The following is a 16,510-nucleotide window of genomic DNA, read 5'->3' on the forward strand; positions in this document are numbered from 1 at the left end:
TGCTTTCTTTTTCAGTCGTTTGGTTTGACGAGACGCTGAATGTGGTCCCGGACGAGAGATTGCAATAACAGACTCGGGTACGCGTCGAGTGCCAGAAGCTTGGAACACGTTGCTTGCATGGTGTGTTGGGGCCACGTGCAGTAGACGACCACTACACATATCCAGTGAACCACCATCGCCATCGATGTAAATCGACGTACGCAAGCGAGCGAGGAGTTCGTGGTCGCCCTTGGATGCCAAGTCTTGACCCAGCACACAGAGAAGGCCCATGGTTTGCGTCATGAGCATCGACTCGAGGTGACCCACGACCATCTGCGTGCAAACGTCAACGTGCATGCAGTCAACGCTTTTATCGGCTCTACTTCGGGGGCGATCTACTGCAGGTATGAGGCAAATGGTTTCACAGTATTTCGTTCGTACAGAGAGGAGCGTGATGAAGGCGAGCCGTTGAACCTAGTGCACATCACCACCGTGTGCTCGGAGAATACAATGGACACGTACGCGCTTCGACTTGTCCCGGAGCTGGTGGGCCAGCGCATGGATGGCTGATGCGTGGACAAGATCCATCGTGGCCAAGTGCTTTAGCGCTTGCTCGCGGGTATCACTACGACCTCGTGTCAGTAATTCTGGTGCTTGCCTTGGCAGCATGTCTACCTGAGCGAGTCGGATTGCATCATGATGACGAAGAAGTCGCGTCTGGCGTCGTCGGAGGCGTCCGACTCGGCGATACCTAGGAATGGAGATGGCGAGCAGTGGTAGGAGAGGCTCCGTACACTGTAGAAGCTGGCGCTTGGACTTCTTCGCGAGCTTCATGTCGAGCACGTGGTCAATGAACCATGACATGTCGTCCGTCGCAACGCTGCAGATGTCCCAGTACGCCGCAATCGCATCGACAAGACCTGCACGTTGTGAACCTACGCAACTGCAACACGGCCCTTACGCTCTTCATCTCTCGCAAGAAAGCTGGCTGCATGCAGGAGCTCTTCCATGGCGATCCGACCCAAGCTTCGTCGACGATTCGCATCCGTAGCGCAGACGACCTATCCATGGGCAGACGTTGGTTCTCGGACGCTGGCGCCATGTTGGCGAACCTCCTTTAGCTCGTCCGGCAACGTCGTCTCCATGGGGTCTTGGTAGACGTAGGCGATCATGGGGCGGAAGACCTCGTCGACGAAGACCTTGGGGGCCGTCTCGAGGAGGCTGCTCATCGCCGCCCCGCGGGCGGTCGCCGCCAGGACGCGATCCATGTCCGAATTGGCCGAAATCGGTTTCAAAAGTCCTACTTGAACCGAATTTCGCATATATTATTCAAATACTTGCTGTTTGTAGCAAACAAAAAAGGGAATAAAAAGCGCGCCTCTTTCCAAGATCGAGACTCTTCAATTGGCATTCGCATGGGCAAGAAGGTCTTCAACCCGATTTCGCCGCATTTTTGGAGCGCGGACGAGCACGCGCGGTTCCTCGAGGCGCTCGAGAAGGTCGGCCAGTGCGCGCCAACGCCCGCGGTCTGGGGCCTCATCGCCGACCACGTCGGCAGCCGCACCGACAAGGACGTCCAGCTCCACGCGAACCGGTACTTTCTGCAGCTCCAAATGCTCAACACGCAGAAGCGCAAGGAGATGCAAGCGATGCAGGCCGTCGATGCAAAGTGGAGCCGCGAAGACGACGCGCGCTTCGAAGAGCTCCTCGCCGCCCACTCGAGCGCAACGTGCTACAACTGGGAAGCGGTCGCGGCGCAGCTTCCAAACAAGACGCCACGAACCGTGCGTGACCGGTACCTCAAGCTCGTGTACGACATCGCACACATTGAGAACGGCTATCACGTGACGATGCATCTCGGTGGCGCCCACGGTACGCGTCCGAGCCAACGTCCGACGTCTCACCAACAGTGATGTAGAGGACCGGACCCCACCGGGAAGCAGCAACGCGGAGCCGTGTGCGATGTACGACTGCTGTACGATGCTAACGCCAGACGAAGAAGACGCGCTCATGACAGCGCTGGAAGAAACCAAGATCCCGCCCATGGCGACGCCGCCCATGCTCGCGGTCGTGGCCGCGGCCGTCGTCGCTATGACCAACCACGTCAACAGGAAGCCGCCGACGCGAGAAACACCCAAGTTCTCCAAAGACGACGCAAAACACGCGCTGCTCCAAGCACTCATGATGGAGAACGCTGATACAGGCACCGTCCTCAACGGCCTCCACCGAGCGTTGCGGCTTCATGACATGCGCTACAATGATGCGCCACGCAACGACACCTTTGTGCAGAAAGCCGAGCCATATGCATCCAACCAGCATCATCCGATGGACCTTGATACGTTTAGTGTCTTGTGAGCCTACTGTGGTTGAATCACCAGAATCGATGCTCTGTCATTCATTTAGTCTCAGCGGGAAAGGAGTTTCTTGACTTTCGTCTGAAATCCAAGCATGTACCCATGCACAACGTAAACTTGCATCCACAGACACTGCATCATCGACAAGGTGAACGGCTCGTCCACGCCGGCTTCGACATTTACTGTTTCTTTGGTCGTCGTCTCTGGGCACATACGTGGGATTGTCCAAGGAGTAGCAAGACGCTGGTAGCTCGTCCATTCAATCGGACGGCTACTGCAAACGACAGCTCCAATTCTCTCGCAATTATTTATCCAAGGGAACAACTTGACAATACCAACACTTGACGTCAAGGGTTCACACGGCAAACTTTGCAGCTGATAGCTCGACGTTCATGTAATACTGCTTCTCGAGCTGCGTGTGGGGTAACGGCGACGTCATGTCAGTCGCGGACGCGATGGAGTACGCCACGATCCGCATCGGCATCGTCTCCCAGAAGGTTTCGAGCGGCACGCTCGGGAGGCCGGGCACGTTCACGAGTTGCCAGCGCTCGAAGTCGACGTACTCGCTGTGGAACGAGAACGTGTAGGTGTCGCGTGTGTTGAACGCGTACTCGCCCTTGGCGGCATACCGGGCCGCGCGCTCGTCGTCGGTCTCGCCAAAGACATCCTGGCCCAAGCGCGGCGGCGTGTGCCCCTCGGGCGTCCGGTGAAACTCGTCTACCGAAAGGTGCAACGGAAAGCTAATGTGCGGCAGCTCTTTGGCCGTGTCGGGCGCTTGAAGGCGTCCGAAACAGTAGTGCAAGCCAGAGACGCGCAAGTGCAAGATGGGCAAGAGCACGCGACAGAGCGTCGACGTGACGTAGCCGAGTCGCATCTTGTTGGGGACTTCGCCACCAATGTACACGAGACCCTGCGGCTCGTGCTTGAACCGACCTTGGAGCTGGATCCAAAAGAGGCGGCGATGCCCCGTGAAGAGCTGCTGCCACGTGGGTGGCTCGGGCTGCGTCTTGAGGAGGATGAGGATTTTGCCCTTGAAGAAATCGTTCTCAAACTCAAACGGCGTCATCGCGTTCGGGAGGATCGATTGGCCGCGCGTCGGCTCAAGCGCACTGCCCTTCTGCAGCACCATGTCGTAGATGTTGAGCGACGGTGCGTGCCACGGCTGCTTCTCGAGGACGCCCGCCAACATTGCAAAGTCGCCTGCTCAAAAGTAGCCGTTTGGACGTCGCTCGCCTTCACTCTTCCATGGATCGCAAAAATCGAAGAGCCAATGAGATCGCGAAAAGCGCGGATCTTGCAGAGATTTGCACCAATGAGCGTGAGTTCGAAAAAGAATATCCATCGAAAATCGAAGCTTGCACGGAATCGGGCGAGAGGAGAAAACCTGCCGGTCGGATTGGGTTTTACCTGCCAAGCCCCCCGACCCAGACAAAAAATCGCAGTAGACGAGTCTGTGTGTCTACTTGAGCGCTGCGAGCAGGAATGAAGAAATAATTTGCGTTTAGCGTTAATAGTAGTTCGTACATGCGCTGTGAGGGGCGCGTTAAATGTCGCGGAACCGCGTAGGCGAGAGCTCCATGTTCATGTAGTACTGCTTTTCGTTGTGCGTGTGCGGCTTTTTCGTCGACATGTCGGTCGCGGACGCAATGCTGTACGCTACGATCCGCATCGGCATCGTTTGCCAAAACTTCTCGAGCGGTACGACCGGGACGCCGGGGACGTTGACAAGTTGCCAGTGCTCAAAATCGATGTAAAAGCTGAAGAACGAGAACGTGTACGTGTCGCGCGTGTTGAACTGGTACCGCCCTTTTGCTGCTTTCCGCGCCGATCGATCGGCTTGTGTCTCGCCGAAGCCGTCCTGTCCCAGCGGTGGCGGTGTCTGGCCTGCCGGTGTGCGCACGAACTCATCGACGGACGAGTGCAGCGGAAAACTGATGTGGGCGAGCTCCTCTTCACCGCGCTGACGGACGTCCGTGGGGTACATGCGGCCAAAGCCGTAGTGGAGACCGGCGACGAGCAAGTTGAGGACCGATAGGATGACGCGGCACATGGTGGTCGCGAGGAGACCGAGGCGTAGCTTGTTGGACACTTCGCCGCCAATGTACACGAGACCGCGCGGCTCTTGCTTGAACTGGCCTTGGAGCTGGATCCAAAAGAGGCGGCGGCGACCGAGAAAGAGCTGCTGCCACTTGGGCGGCGCGGGCTGCGTCTGAAGGAGGAAGAGCACCTTGCCCTTGAAGAACTCGTTCTCAAACTCAAGCGGCGTGTCAGCGTTGGGAACGATGGCTTGGCCGCGCTGGAGCTCGACCTTGTCGCCAGTCGGCAGCACCATGTCGAAGATGTTGAGCGACGGCGCGTGCCAAGCTTGCTTCTCCATTCTCCGCCAAATTGCACTTTGCGGCCTTTCGGGTGCCAGATCCTCGGCTTCTCTCGCCTTCGCCCTCTATTTTTAGCATGCGCGCACCAATGAAATCGTCGCATTTCCACATGGCGCATAATTTAGCCAATCCGCATCGAGAGGTGAAATTCAAGAAATTTGGGGATTTGCCGCCGCCGACGACTTCGGTGGAAGGATCCGGCGCGAGGACGTCCTCCGCTGTCTTCAAGTTGCACGTGAAGACGAGATCGTCAGCGTAGCGAATACAATACCTTGAAGGCTCTGATGGTTATAGACTGTTCCGCGCACCATATAGTAAGTCCTGCAGCCGCAGGATTCGAGGAGCAAGGCGTTGAAGGCAACCATTGGCTTCGTCAAGTGCACCTTTTTCCCACCTTTTTCCTAGGTCTGTTCTCTCTTTGAGCTTCAACGTACATGTATCGCGCTTGCGAGTGAATGTTTTACCATAAGTTTAACGTTGGATGGTTCGTCGAGTGTCCAAGCTTCAAGGCTTTATCTGTCTATGAGGTTGATCGTTGCATGAGCTCACGCGGTTGATCCAGTCGCCACGGACGAGTCGTTGGCTGGACGCAGGACTCGGGTGATACCATCTCGTGAGCCAACGCGAACCGCACGTTTCGTTTGACCTCGTGCACCGACACACCAGCTGGTTGCGCCATGCGACGCCGCTGTATCTCCACAGAATGAAACCACAGAAATGCCAACGCAACGGCAGCGAAACACAGTCGATCGTATCCTCGGCCATAATGCTGGACGTCCAGCGAAGGGGATCTCGATATTCATTGCTGGATCGACCCCAGCGTCGACAACAACGACTAGGTTAAACGACTGGTTTTTGGTCCCTTGTTGCCTGCACGCAAGAACCACTTCTCATGGTGCTGTCAACCCGACAGTTGGTTGTTAGTTTCCTTCTCGCAATGTCAGCCGAGCATCAAATCCAATGCAAAATACGTCGCATTCTTTAACGCAATATTTGGGCCACAGCATTTCCTGCTAAAGGATCCACTCTTCGAGGTACGGTGCGTCGGCCTTGGCCTTGGCGACGCTGCGCGTCGTGCGCGGGATCGGGCGCGGTGGCAGCTCGCCGATGCGGCGCAGGAGCATAAACGTGTCGCAAAAGTGGCACAAATACGGCCCGCTCGGGTAAGCCGTGTTGTTTTCCGACGTCAGCGTCGCGGCGTTGGTCTTGGCCGCGTCGGACGTCGCACACTTCTCGCAGCACGGCAGCGGGTGCGTCGACGGCACGACCGGCGGCAGCCACACATGCGACACGACGCTCTGCGCCGTCGCGCGACGGACGATGGGCGTTGCAAGCGGCTTGGCTGCCGTCTTTGGTGCTGTCGACGCGCTCGTCGCACCCGCGGCAGCGGCTCGCCATGCCTTGAGCGTGGGCAGCGGCGGTGGGACCTCGCCGGCCGCGATCGCCTTCTTCCTCAACCGACTACACGGAACATGGATCGTCATGAGGAGAGCGAGGGGAGGTCGTGGTGCTGTACGCCGTTCGGTCGTAGACTTGATTGTACTCGCGGTTGGCTTCGTAATGAGCCTTTTTCCGAGCCAAATACGCCTCCTTGTTCTTCTCGTAGTGAGCCTTCTTCAGAGCCGCCTCCTTCTCCTTGTTCTTTGCGCGCCAATCCTTCGCCCGAGCCAAATACGCCTCCTTGTTCTTCTGGTAGTAAGCTTTGTAGGCAGTCTTGCGTCGCTCGTCCTCGGTCGTCGCCGGTCTCTCGCGGGCCATCGGTCTCGTGGGATCTCGGGCTTCGCGCGCAAATTGCCAACTGCGCGCAAGCATCGTTCAAATCCCTATTTTATTCTCACTCGCCCTTTGTATGCACAACCATAAAACAATAAAAAGCGATCTTTCTCGACACACGTTTCCGAACAGCTGAGTCTCCGGTTCCCCCCTCTTTGTAGTCGTTTAGTCGTTTAGTCGATGCATTCGCCGCCTTGAAGTCAAAGCCCACCGCTAAGCCCGACGACGCCGCTCGGGTCATAGCAGCAGGTAACAAGCAATATAAAGTGCATCGTTATGAAGAGGAGATTGCAGTCGACTAACCGACGCCGTTAGAGATGCTAGTGCATGTCGATGGACGAGCTACGTTGCAGTCGCGCGCTCCCGGGCGTGGCAGTGCTCGAGGAACATGACCTGGAAGCAGAGCTCGCAGAGCGTCGGGCCGAGCGTCGCATGGGGCGACGCCGGAAAGGTCTTGGCCTTGACGACGCTGTCGTGGCCTTGGCACTGCTTGCACTTGGGGTTGAGCTTGAGCATCGCGTACTCTTGGTCGAGGAGCTCGAAAAAGATGCGACGGTTGCCCCGCGTCTTTTGCTCGCGGAGCGCAAAGAGCGTCGGAAGCATCGGCTGCGCCTTCATCTTCGTCTTGCAGCGCGGCTTCTTGGTCGTCGATGGCGTCGGGCGCAGAACATCGGTCGGTGGATCGAGGCCTTGCGCCTGGAGCTTCTCGCGCTTGAGCCGGAGGCGGCGGGCGCGGTCCATGGCGGCGCGGTGCTCGCGCTTCCCAGCGCGGTACTTCTTGTCGTATTGGCGCTTGAGCTCTCGCTTGTCGACCTTGGACGAGGCTGGCTTGGTGCTACGTTGCATGCGATCCGGTAGATTTCGAATTGTCCTATTCAGTACTTCAACCCCCACAAGTACATGCGTTTTAGTCGATCTTGAGCTGGCGTTGAGTATCGTCCGACTACCGGTACGCCGTCGAGCGCGTCTCTCTAACGCGCCGAGACAATGCGAACGATCGTCTTGACAACAACCACGCTCTCTGACTAAACTAAGATGTTAATCAGTAGGTTCATGACGCTCCCAATACGAGAAAAGGGCAATCGCGTGTGTTTGTTTTGTTAGCTGGCGGTCGCGGTCGACGGCTGCGCCTTCCAGTTGCTGAGTTGGACTGTCGCGTGGAAGCTATAGTCGTAGTTTAAATACTTGATGGCGAGTTTGCTCGGCTGGCTCAGGAGCGCATCGACGTTGGCCTTCAAGTCGCCGTCGAGGTAGCTCACGAGCGTCCGAACCACGTTGCTCACGTTGTGGTGGCCCGGAAAGTCCGCCGCGTACCACTCGCAGACGCGCGGGAGGTAGATGATGTGCTTGCGCATGTCGGCCGAGACGAGCGTCGAGAGCACGAGCCGCGCCGTAAAGTTGAGCTGGTGCTCAAGCGCAAAGCCTCTGTAGACGGTCACGACACTCACACTCGCGCGCGTCGTCGGGTTGAGTGCGAACACCATGCGGTAGTCGGCGCCGCGGACCTCGAGCGCTGATCGCGGGTCGCTCGTCGACCAGTTTGGGCGCGGGAAGGGCGCCTTGAACGGCGGCAGCGACGCTCGGAGGATGCAGTGCTCGATCTCAGCCGGTGTAAACAGCAGGCCCGCAACGTCGTACGCAACGGTGTTGAAGAACGTTGCCCACGTCGCTTTCGAGTGCGGGAGGAGGTCCAAGAAGTGTCCGTGGAGCACTTGGAGATGGTACAAGTTGAGGAAGAACGCGGTGCGGTCCGGGCTGTTCATCGCAAAGAGCGTCAAGGTCGAATTGACTTGCTTGATGCTCGCGACGACGTCCAGAAACATGAGCACTTCATGCGTCAGACACAGCTGCGGGTGCTGGCGCAGCAGAATCGCCATCCGCAGCGCTTGCTCGACAACGTCGCAGACGTCTAAATCGGCCGACGCGCCAAAGCGAACGCCGATCCGCCGGTCGTTGAGCACGCGCCGCTGCTCGTCCTTGGCGACGGCGTCGTCGTCCCGCGTGCCGCAGTGCAGCGCGGACTGGTATCGGTCGCGGCCAAGGGTTGAGGCTACGAGGTAATACGGCTTGCTCACGAGGTCGTGCGCCATGACAACGCCCGAGAGATTGTCCATCTCCGCGACGATCGCGCGGTGCCAAAACTCGCACTCGCCGAGGGACGCAACCGCGATGCAGTGCACGCGCGTCAAGGTCTCAATCTCAAACCAGTACATGCCGTCCGAGTTGGCGGGCGGCGGCAAGTTGAGGTAGTCGCTGGCCGGTGTCACGTCAAAGATGTCGGCGATTCGAATGACGAGGCACGGCGTCGACGACTGCGTGCGGAAGAAGCGCACTTCGTGCTTCTTCGTGTCGAGGACGAGCCACTCGTTGCGCCAGTGCGAGTCCCAGAGCATGCGCACGACCTGGCCCTGGCTGCCCGTTGAGATCCCCGGCCGCGTTGCAAAAAATGGAGCGTGCGGAACGACCGAGCTCGGCTGCGTCAAGAGCCGCTTGAGCGCTGTCTTGGCCGCAATCTTGCGCGAGAGAGACGACGATGACGACGACGCGTCGGCCGCGAGATCGTGCAGCGCCGCGTCAATGAGACTGCGCTCCGTGTCGATCGCGCGGCTCGAGCTCGTTTTCGTTTGGATTGTAAACTCAATCGTGGGATCGTCCGCATCGAAATCGTCGGACGCCAGCGAGATGGCGAGGTTCGTCTGGACGGCGGTGTGCAGTGCGAACCGGTGCTTCTTGAGCATCGTCCTGCTCGCGTCTGTGTACTCGAGAATGTCAAAGAGGTACCCGACGCGGCGCTCGCCCGCGCCCTTGACACCCTCGGTCGTGCTAAAGTACTCGACCCACACGGGCACGGAGAACTCAAACACGTCCAACTCCGCGAGCAGTTGGCTATGGTGGGCTTCTTCGTCCTTGAGAAACTCGCTGGCTTCATTCTCCATGTCGAGGCCAAATACCGATTGGGCCGTGCGAGGTCGAACAGCCGTCGGTGTCGGCGACAACTGCAAGCAGAGGTAGTACTGCTTCTGGCCAGCGACATGGCGGTCATGGCGGTGGCCCGTCGGCGCCTTGAGGCTGTACGCGACGATGCGCAGCGGCATGGTGTCCCAGAACGTCGAGAGGCTCGTGTCCGGCATGCCTGGCACGTTGACGACCTTCCAGCGCTCAAAGTCGATGAAGAAGCTGAAGAACGAGAACGAGTACGTGTCCGACGTGTTGAACTCGTAGCGCTGCGTGCCCGCCTTGCGCCGACCGCGCGCGTCTGTGGACTCGCCGAGCCCGTCGGTGCCCAGCGCAGGCGGTAGATCACCGGCGCGCGTGCAAATGAACTCGTCGACGGACGATTGGAGCGGGAACGAGAGGTGCGGGAGCTCTTCGTCCTCGGGCGCAACCACGTCCTTTGGGTATGCGTGGCCGAGGCCGTAGTGCAGTCCGACAACGAGGCAGTTGAGCACCGAGAGAAGGATGCGCACGAGTGTGTTGGTGACAAAGCCCAGCTTCATCTTGCGCGGCACCTCGCCGCCAATGTAGACCGTGCCGACGGGCTGCACCTTGAATTGACCCTGGAGCTGGACCCAGAAGAGCCGACGGCGGCCGGCAAAGAGGTGGTGCCATTTCGGGCTCTCAGGCTCGGTGCGCAGCAAGAAGAGCACCTTGCCGCGGAAGAGGTCGTTCTCAAACGCGATCGGCTCGTCCGAGTTGGGCCAGATGGCCTGGCCTTGCACGACGTCGCCCTGCATCTTATTGTTGCTGTTGTTGAGCAGCATCTCGCTGATTTCGAGCGACGGCACGTGCCACGGCTGCTTCTCCAGCGCAAGCGCTGGCGGCGACTTGTCCTTGGCGACGGCCGCGCGCTCGTCGGCAGCGTCCAAGTGGCACATGTGCACGGGCGAGCAGCGCAGGATGAGGTTGTTGGCCGCATACGAGACAAGCACGAACATGCTGAGCAGCATCGCGATCGACACCGCGGGCTCGAACGAGAACCAGAGGCAGAGGATGCCCCCGACAAGGCCCCACGTCAGCATCTTTGTGGAAATTCAATTTGCCCTCCAGCGCCTCACATCCGGATAGAAAACCTCCGCCCGAGACATCCGGATGCCACCGGCGGCCGCCACGACACGCGACAAGTGAAGTGACTTTTGTCACTTCATTTTGCCCCAAACGGATATCTTGGCCTGATACCGGCTCAACGACATGACAACCGTCCTCGAGGCACTGGAGATGCGAGATTCCGACGGCTACTTGGCGAGAAGCGCCTCTCAGACTTGAGAGATGCTAGCGTCCATGCATGCCCGTGCTACCACAGTGAGATGCTTCTTCGCCGGTGCAACTTCTTTTCGCCTCCAAGAGCCAGCAGCTTGTTCAACAAAACGCTGAGCGTTTGAAGTGCAGTTGAAGTCCAATGGCGCGTGGACTGCACTTCTTTGCACACTTGTAGTCGTTCGCCTTCATGACCAGCGATACCGTAGGTCTCAGTGCTCACAGGCAAGTAGGCGTCTGAAGGTCATCAGCTTTCTGCACTGCAACAGCACCTCACTTCCCGATCACTTTTGTCCAGTGGAACTTTTGCTGCTTGGACGATCTCGCACCACAGAAAGATTCTCCGTCGGTGTAAGCAAGAATAAATCTCCTCACACGGCATTTGCCGCACGACGACCCTCTGTACACGTCGAGGACAAAACGATGTGTCGTCTTGTTAGTGGCGTTGTCTCAATCTACATCATGCTACAGTCGCCCTTGCCTTGTTGCGTCTGGCCTTGGTGCGCCGACTCGGCATGTGCAATAAGCTGCGTTACGCCAGCGAACGTTGTCCTGCACACAGGGCATGTCTCCTGACCGCTCGAGGCCACAGGCACCGCGCTCGCTCTTGCCGCAGGCGCCTAATAGCATCGTTGGTCACGCAAGATACGGTCGCAGCCTATGCATACCGCCGACGGACGCGCGCGGCCGCTGTCGGGATGCGCCTTGTTCACGTGTGCGATTAGCTGCGATGTGTATCGAAACGTCTCTTTGCACATCGGACAGCTCTCGGAGGCCGCCGTGACGTTGGTTTTACTGGGCGCCGCCGCGGCCGTCTACACCCAGTTCTTAGACCAACCGATAGCTCGCGCCAATACCAATGTACCTTGGCCGACTGCACGAGTCGCGAGACGGACGAGCCCATGCGCTGCTGCATGGACGCTGGTCGCGCAGGCGGCGTGGCGCGGCGTGGGCATTGGTGGTCGGTTTCAAATCGATGGCGGAGACACACCTTCTTTCGGCACGAGTTGCACTGTACCGTGTTGGACGCAGTGAGCACTTCGCGGCAGCTGTCGGCGGCGCAGCGCTCCTTGGGCTTCTTCTTCTCCTCGTACTTTTTCCGGCCTGCAGTTCGTGCGCGCGTGCGCGGTCCAAACCTCGTCGACGTCCATGGCGCCGGTCAGCGGGATCGTCGCCCGGCACAGCGGGCACGTGATCGCCCGAGCGTCTTTGGCGCCTGCGTGGGCGCACGCATGCGCGTCGTACGTGCGGTGCTCGAGGCAGAAGATCCCGTTGCAGCAGTCGCAAGCGAACGGAAGGAAGTCCTTCTGGTTACACCCGGGGTTGCTACAGTGCTCGCCGACGTCCATTTTGAAAATGCACAGTGGCAGAGAAATTTCCCCAGGAAGAATGATGGTCCCTGAGCCGTGTTCGCGAACTCTGGTGCTGTCGTGCGTTTATAGGACAAATCTTGCCATCTTTTTCACGCTCAAATGAAATTTTTGGCTCCTTTCAATACCTCATAGCACGGAAAATGACAGAAACCATGGACGTAGACAGTACTGGTGTAGCATAACACTCACCTCCTCACAGCACCCCGCTTGCATGTACATCGTGGCAAGAGTAATAGCCAACCTTCTCGACTTCACCAGTCCCTAGCGCTCCAGAATTCGGGTAGCAAAAATCCGAGGTCGTCAACGGACCCCACATGCACCAGTCCTTGCGACTCCAACTTGAGAAAATGGCAGTCTATCCCGTGGAAGGCTCTGTTACCACAGGGCGACAGACCTCTCCCGCAACCCCTTCAGCCAGTGATAAGATGCAACGCGCGCGGTGGTTTCGGCCGTTTTACCGCGTCGCTCAAGATACGATATGGCGCCAGTGTGCAATTTTATCCAACGATGTACGGGACGCTGTCTCCGGGCGCGCTTCGGGCCCGAGGACCTCCAGCTACTGCTGCTCGACGACTCGGCAACCCCGCCGCGGTCTTCATCTTCACCGCCCATCAAGATCGACCCAGCGTTTCTCGAGCCATTGGCGTTCACACCGAACGACTGCCTCGTGCCGTACTTTCATCCCCTCGACGGCTCGTTTCTGCAGTCGGCGTTCGATGACTTGAACACGCCGCTTTTGACGCCTCGGTCCATCAAAGAAGAAGTGCTGGACCCAAGCGTCCTCTCGCCGCACACCAAAGTGCCGGCGCCAACGTATCTGCAGCGCTGTGTTTCGTCTGCGTCGACCTCGTCGTCGTCCTCAACCAAGCCCCACGCACTCTGCCAAGTGCAGAATTGCGGTCGTCGCGTGCGCTCCCGAGGCTTTTGCAAAGCCCATGGTGGTGGCCGCAAGTGCTCGGTGCCGGGCTGTGGCAAGTCGTCTCAGAACGGCGAGTTTTGCATCGGCCACGGCGGTGGGAAGCAGTGCAAGGAGCCCGGATGTGCGAAAGCCGCGCAGTCGCACGGGCTCTGCAAGGCCCACGGCGGCGGCGCTCGATGCAAGCACTTCGATTGTATGAAAAGCAGCCAAGGTGGCGGCTTCTGCCGCGCGCACGGCGGCGGGAAGCGCTGCCAGGCCGAGAACTGCACCAAGGGCGCCCAGCGAGGCAACTTTTGCGCGACCCACGGCGGCTTTCGGAGCTGCCAAGAGCCCGACTGCGTGCGCACCGACCGCGGCGGCGGCTACTGCGAGGTGCATCGACAGGACAAACTGTGCACAGCCAAAGACTGCAAGAAACTATCGAAAAACCACGGACTCTGCACCGTGCACCTCCGAAAAGTCGAGAAAGCTGCCGAGAAGAACGCACTGGCAGCCTTTGCGTTTAGTACCTCGGGCGATATCGACCTGCTATCGTCGATACCATGCTATGGCCATCTCTAACTTAACGTATGTAACGACATGGCGACGTCCAAACGACGCCCGTGCTTGTCCCAGAGCGGGCGTCCACGTATGGCGCGGGACGGTGCCTTTGGCGTGGACACACGAGGCTGCGGGGCCGTGTGCAGTAGCGACTCGGACGACTGTTTGTGAATGGCACAAAGAATGTCGCCGCGTCGGAGATGCTCAAATCGCGAGACAGGCGAGAGCTTGGTGTAGTCGCCGTTGGAGCTCATGCGCGCCGTCTCCCGCAAGAGACTGCACACCGACGGCATCTAGTAAGGTGGCGTCAGTGTGTGGATGCTACAACGAGTTGTGGGCTACGCTGAGTTTGTAGGCAATTTTGGCGACCAAATCGGCCCAGGATGAAGCCATAACGCGCGTCATAGTGCGTCGCTCGTCATTGCGGTAAACGGATACGAGGACGTCGCGCGGTCGCAAGTCGGCGATCGGTGTCACCGCTGGAGACGACAATGGACAGCGGGGTCCCTCGTTGTAGTATGCGGTCAAGTAGCTCTTCGGTGGGCGCGCTGCCGGGAGCTCGACCCGCGGAGGAGACACGCGCTAGATTCGCTTGGTCAATACTAGTACCAAATATGGGACGATGCATATACCACGCGAGTGGTTTCGAGTCGTGTCTGCACCGCGGATGCCACTTCAAGCTCGAGCGCCTATCGCCTTTAGCTTACGTATTGGAGTGGCGCGTGGAGCGAACTCACCTCGCGCTGGGCCCTGGCTTTGGCTTGTCGCTCGACGTGCGACTGGAGTGTGAGCTTTTGGTACCCATGCCAAATGCTTCGAGGTGTATTGTTGATGTGCTGGCGGCGTCGCTTCTTCTTCTTCTTGGCAATCGGCGACGCTCGTTGTGGCGATGGCTCGATGCATGGTGCTATTGGTTTTGCCTCGATGTCCACCGTTTGGATCTGGGCCATGGCGAGCGATAGCTCCTTCTCCAAGTCGAGCAGCTCATCTTCGAGCGTCGCGTTTTTCGTGGGCGTCTCGCTACCGTCGTCGTCGGTAGCTACGAGGATGGCCTCCATCACGGGAACAGCTTCGCTGCTACTTGCAACATAAATGACACGTTCGTCCACACGCATTGCGGTGTACCATGGCTTGTCGTCCATGCGCCACGCCGTGTCGTCGGCGCTGCAGAGCGCATGGACTGTCGCCCAGCACTCGGCAGCGATGGCTTCGGCAGCATGCCATGGCGCTTCCTCATCCATGTCCATGCCCCAGGTCGCGGTCACATGCGCGATCGCATCTTCGCACTCGTCGAGGAGGACGAGGATGGAGACGTCGTCCGACATCACCGCAGCGAACAACGGTTTTGTGCAATAAAATCTATCGCCTCGCGATCACTTGCTCACTGTATGTTCATTTCAACATTCGTATTTTAATATCGTTTGTTGCACCTTTATCATACGGTTTGTATGCGGAATAGAAATTAGGCAAAATAGAGGCGCTGAGGGCCGCAGCAGTTACACGTCATTTTATCCGGACAAATAGTAGCGGTTGCACAGCAGTTGTGAAATTGCCTCCGGCCAGCAACGCCCGACCATGCCATGCTCCTGCGTCGGAATGCTTAGCGTCGCGGCCAGCGCCGCCGCCGTGGTTCTCTCGGCCTTCGCTGCGGGCCTCCCGCTCTGGTCTCTCCTCGCGTACTCGAACAACGGCCAAATGACATCGGCGACGTTCACAGCTGGCGTGTGGGGCTACTGCACCGACGTCTCGTTCCTCCAGTCCGGCTCGCATGGGCTCGACGAAAGCGTGCAGACGACGGGGCAGTGCTACCTCTACTACAGCAGCAGCCGCAATGTCCGTGTGGACTTAAACGCGACGGACGCCAACTCGACCATCGTACTGCCCAACCACGGCGCGTGCGCGACGTTCGCCCAAGACGGCGGCTCCAAGAAGCGCCTTCTCTCTACCGTGCTCGACATTGACGAAGCAACGTTCGACGCCTTCTTGACCAACACATGCAGCGCCAAGGGCAAGGCGTCGCTCGCGTTCGCAATGCTGAGCCCCATCTTTGGGGCCTTTGCCTTCTGCCTCCTTCTCGCCGGCGTCTGCTGCGCGCGCAACGGGTCGTGCATTGTGGGCTTTGCCGCCATGATGACAGGCCTTGCAACGATCTGGTCCGCGATCGCGTTCATCGTTTGGAGCGGCCAAGCGCCGTCGGGCCAGCGCTTGCGCCTCGGTGCGTCGTACTACATGGAGGTCGCTGCGACCGTCTCGTACGCGACGTCGTGCTTCTTTGCCGCCGTGCACATGCAGCAAGGCAAGAAGGGCGAGCGCAAGTCGAACGCCAAGGCGACGAGCAACTTGCAGGCGACGCTCGACAAGCAGCGCAGCAAGGTCGCTTCTGGGCGCATGCCCACGCGCCTCGTCTAGTCGTCCACAGATCGACTTGCGTTGCGCCATCCATTTGTATGAATTGCAAAAGTTTCCGTTGAGAAAGAAAGCGTCTTCCTAAAAATCTCGAGTACAATGGAGTAAAAGACTGCATGAGCTTGGAAGGCTGTACAGCGATGACGTGGGATACCGTACGTTGAGCATGTTCCTATGGCTGGGAGATGTGTGCCCCATCTATTCATGGGCTGTCGCGTGCCCGGTGCGCAGCTGCGTCGAACCAACGGGTCTTCCGCCGGCAACTCTGTTCGATAGTGTACTCGTGAGCGCTTGCTTGCAGCCTCGGTCGAGGACACAGAGGTCGTCGCTGCTGGAGCAAACCAGCACTTGCCCCAGCGACCTTGTGTTTAACGCTCCACAACGCGCCATCGTGATCGATCGGATCGCAGGTGTGCGATGGCCAGGGCTGGGGTTATCACTTAGATATTTGCTGTGTATTTATGCACCGAGGTCTCGCGGATTGCAGCAATCTAAAGTCTCTGCCGCAAGGAACCACCGCGGGATACTATCTAC

The 16,510-nt window shown here is 58.7% G+C and overlaps 11 protein-coding genes across 11 annotated transcripts; 3 read left to right on the top strand and 8 right to left on the bottom strand.

The window, feature by feature from the left end:
• Positions 1 to 11: 11 nt before the first annotated feature.
• On the bottom strand, positions 12 to 1,208 carry SPRG_02425 (hypothetical protein; the record flags this gene model as incomplete). The annotated part of the gene is made up of 9 exons (XM_012341001.1): positions 12 to 151; positions 201 to 312; positions 363 to 374; positions 421 to 453; positions 502 to 604; positions 655 to 730; positions 774 to 899; positions 941 to 1,040; positions 1,092 to 1,208. 9 exons carry the CDS (start codon positions 1,206 to 1,208, stop codon positions 12 to 14), a joined length of 819 nt encoding a protein of 272 aa, XP_012196391.1.
• A 166-nt stretch (positions 1,209 to 1,374) lies between these two features.
• On the top strand, positions 1,375 to 2,392 carry SPRG_02426 (hypothetical protein). Its single transcript, XM_012341002.1, has 2 exons — positions 1,375 to 1,851; positions 1,898 to 2,392. The coding sequence occupies exons 1-2, from the start codon at positions 1,395 to 1,397 to the stop codon at positions 2,332 to 2,334; spliced, it is 894 nt and encodes a 297-aa protein (XP_012196392.1). The 5' UTR covers positions 1,375 to 1,394; the 3' UTR covers positions 2,335 to 2,392.
• Positions 2,393 to 2,688: 296 nt separating this feature from the next.
• On the bottom strand, positions 2,689 to 3,577 carry SPRG_02427 (hypothetical protein; the record flags this gene model as incomplete). Its single annotated transcript, XM_012341003.1, has 1 exon — positions 2,689 to 3,577. Exon 1 carries the CDS (start codon positions 3,520 to 3,522, stop codon positions 2,689 to 2,691), a length of 834 nt encoding a protein of 277 aa, XP_012196393.1. The 5' UTR covers positions 3,523 to 3,577.
• Positions 3,578 to 3,812: 235 nt separating this feature from the next.
• On the bottom strand, positions 3,813 to 4,768 carry SPRG_02428 (hypothetical protein). Its single transcript, XM_012341004.1, has one exon. The coding sequence runs from the start codon at positions 4,708 to 4,710 to the stop codon at positions 3,877 to 3,879; it is 834 nt and encodes a 277-aa protein (XP_012196394.1). The 5' UTR covers positions 4,711 to 4,768; the 3' UTR covers positions 3,813 to 3,876.
• A 942-nt stretch (positions 4,769 to 5,710) lies between these two features.
• SPRG_02429 (hypothetical protein) lies at positions 5,711 to 6,469 on the bottom strand (the record flags this gene model as incomplete). Its single annotated transcript, XM_012341005.1, has 2 exons — positions 5,711 to 6,172; positions 6,228 to 6,469. The coding sequence occupies 2 exons, from the start codon at positions 6,467 to 6,469 to the stop codon at positions 5,725 to 5,727; spliced, it is 690 nt and encodes a 229-aa protein (XP_012196395.1). The 3' UTR covers positions 5,711 to 5,724.
• Positions 6,470 to 6,826: 357 nt separating this feature from the next.
• Positions 6,827 to 7,436, bottom strand: SPRG_02430 (hypothetical protein; the record flags this gene model as incomplete). Its single annotated transcript, XM_012341006.1, has 1 exon — positions 6,827 to 7,436. The coding sequence occupies exon 1, from the start codon at positions 7,328 to 7,330 to the stop codon at positions 6,827 to 6,829; it is 504 nt and encodes a 167-aa protein (XP_012196396.1). The 5' UTR covers positions 7,331 to 7,436.
• Positions 7,437 to 7,503: 67 nt separating this feature from the next.
• Positions 7,504 to 10,508, bottom strand: SPRG_02431 (hypothetical protein). The gene is made up of 2 exons (XM_012341007.1): positions 8,947 to 10,508; positions 7,504 to 8,886 (listed from the first exon to the last, which is right to left on the bottom strand). The coding sequence occupies exons 1-2, from the start codon at positions 10,501 to 10,503 to the stop codon at positions 7,585 to 7,587; spliced, it is 2,859 nt and encodes a 952-aa protein (XP_012196397.1). The 5' UTR covers positions 10,504 to 10,508; the 3' UTR covers positions 7,504 to 7,584.
• Positions 10,509 to 11,193: 685 nt separating this feature from the next.
• SPRG_02432 (hypothetical protein) lies at positions 11,194 to 12,087 on the bottom strand (the record flags this gene model as incomplete). The annotated part of the gene is made up of 4 exons (XM_012341008.1): positions 11,194 to 11,358; positions 11,407 to 11,553; positions 11,604 to 11,831; positions 11,875 to 12,087. The coding sequence occupies 4 exons, from the start codon at positions 12,085 to 12,087 to the stop codon at positions 11,194 to 11,196; spliced, it is 753 nt and encodes a 250-aa protein (XP_012196398.1).
• A 502-nt stretch (positions 12,088 to 12,589) lies between these two features.
• SPRG_02433 (hypothetical protein) lies at positions 12,590 to 13,652 on the top strand (the record flags this gene model as incomplete). Its single annotated transcript, XM_012341009.1, has 1 exon — positions 12,590 to 13,652. The coding sequence occupies one exon, from the start codon at positions 12,590 to 12,592 to the stop codon at positions 13,589 to 13,591; it is 1,002 nt and encodes a 333-aa protein (XP_012196399.1). The 3' UTR covers positions 13,592 to 13,652.
• A 616-nt stretch (positions 13,653 to 14,268) lies between these two features.
• On the bottom strand, positions 14,269 to 14,895 carry SPRG_02434 (hypothetical protein; the record flags this gene model as incomplete). Its single annotated transcript, XM_012341010.1, has 2 exons — positions 14,269 to 14,647; positions 14,696 to 14,895. 2 exons carry the CDS (start codon positions 14,893 to 14,895, stop codon positions 14,269 to 14,271), a joined length of 579 nt encoding a protein of 192 aa, XP_012196400.1.
• Positions 14,896 to 15,166: 271 nt separating this feature from the next.
• Positions 15,167 to 15,979, top strand: SPRG_02435 (hypothetical protein; the record flags this gene model as incomplete). Its single annotated transcript, XM_012341011.1, has 1 exon — positions 15,167 to 15,979. The coding sequence occupies one exon, from the start codon at positions 15,167 to 15,169 to the stop codon at positions 15,977 to 15,979; it is 813 nt and encodes a 270-aa protein (XP_012196401.1).
• Positions 15,980 to 16,510: the final 531 nt, after the last annotated feature.

The sequence above is a fragment of the Saprolegnia parasitica genome (assembly GCF_000151545.1).
Source record: "Saprolegnia parasitica CBS 223.65 unplaced genomic scaffold supercont2.6, whole genome shotgun sequence".
NCBI lineage: Eukaryota > Oomycota > Saprolegniomycetes > Saprolegniales > Saprolegniaceae > Saprolegnia > Saprolegnia parasitica.

Excerpts from the sequence above, each read along its gene's own strand:
- SPRG_02431 (XM_012341007.1), bottom strand. The coding sequence starts at position 10,503 with ATGCTGACGTGGGGCCTTGTCGGGGGCATCCTCTGCCTCTGGTTCTCG. Across the intron at positions 8,887-8,946 it reads TGACGCAGCCGAGCTCGGTC|GTCGTGCGCATGCTCTGGGA; the intron begins GTTCCGCACGCT and ends AGCCAGGGCCAG.
- SPRG_02426 (XM_012341002.1), top strand. The coding sequence starts at position 1,395 with ATGGGCAAGAAGGTCTTCAACCCGATTTCGCCGCATTTTTGGAGCGCG. Across the intron at positions 1,852-1,897 it reads GCATCTCGGTGGCGCCCACG|AGGACCGGACCCCACCGGGA; the intron begins GTACGCGTCCGA and ends ACAGTGATGTAG.
- SPRG_02428 (XM_012341004.1), bottom strand. The coding sequence starts at position 4,710 with ATGGAGAAGCAAGCTTGGCACGCGCCGTCGCTCAACATCTTCGACATG.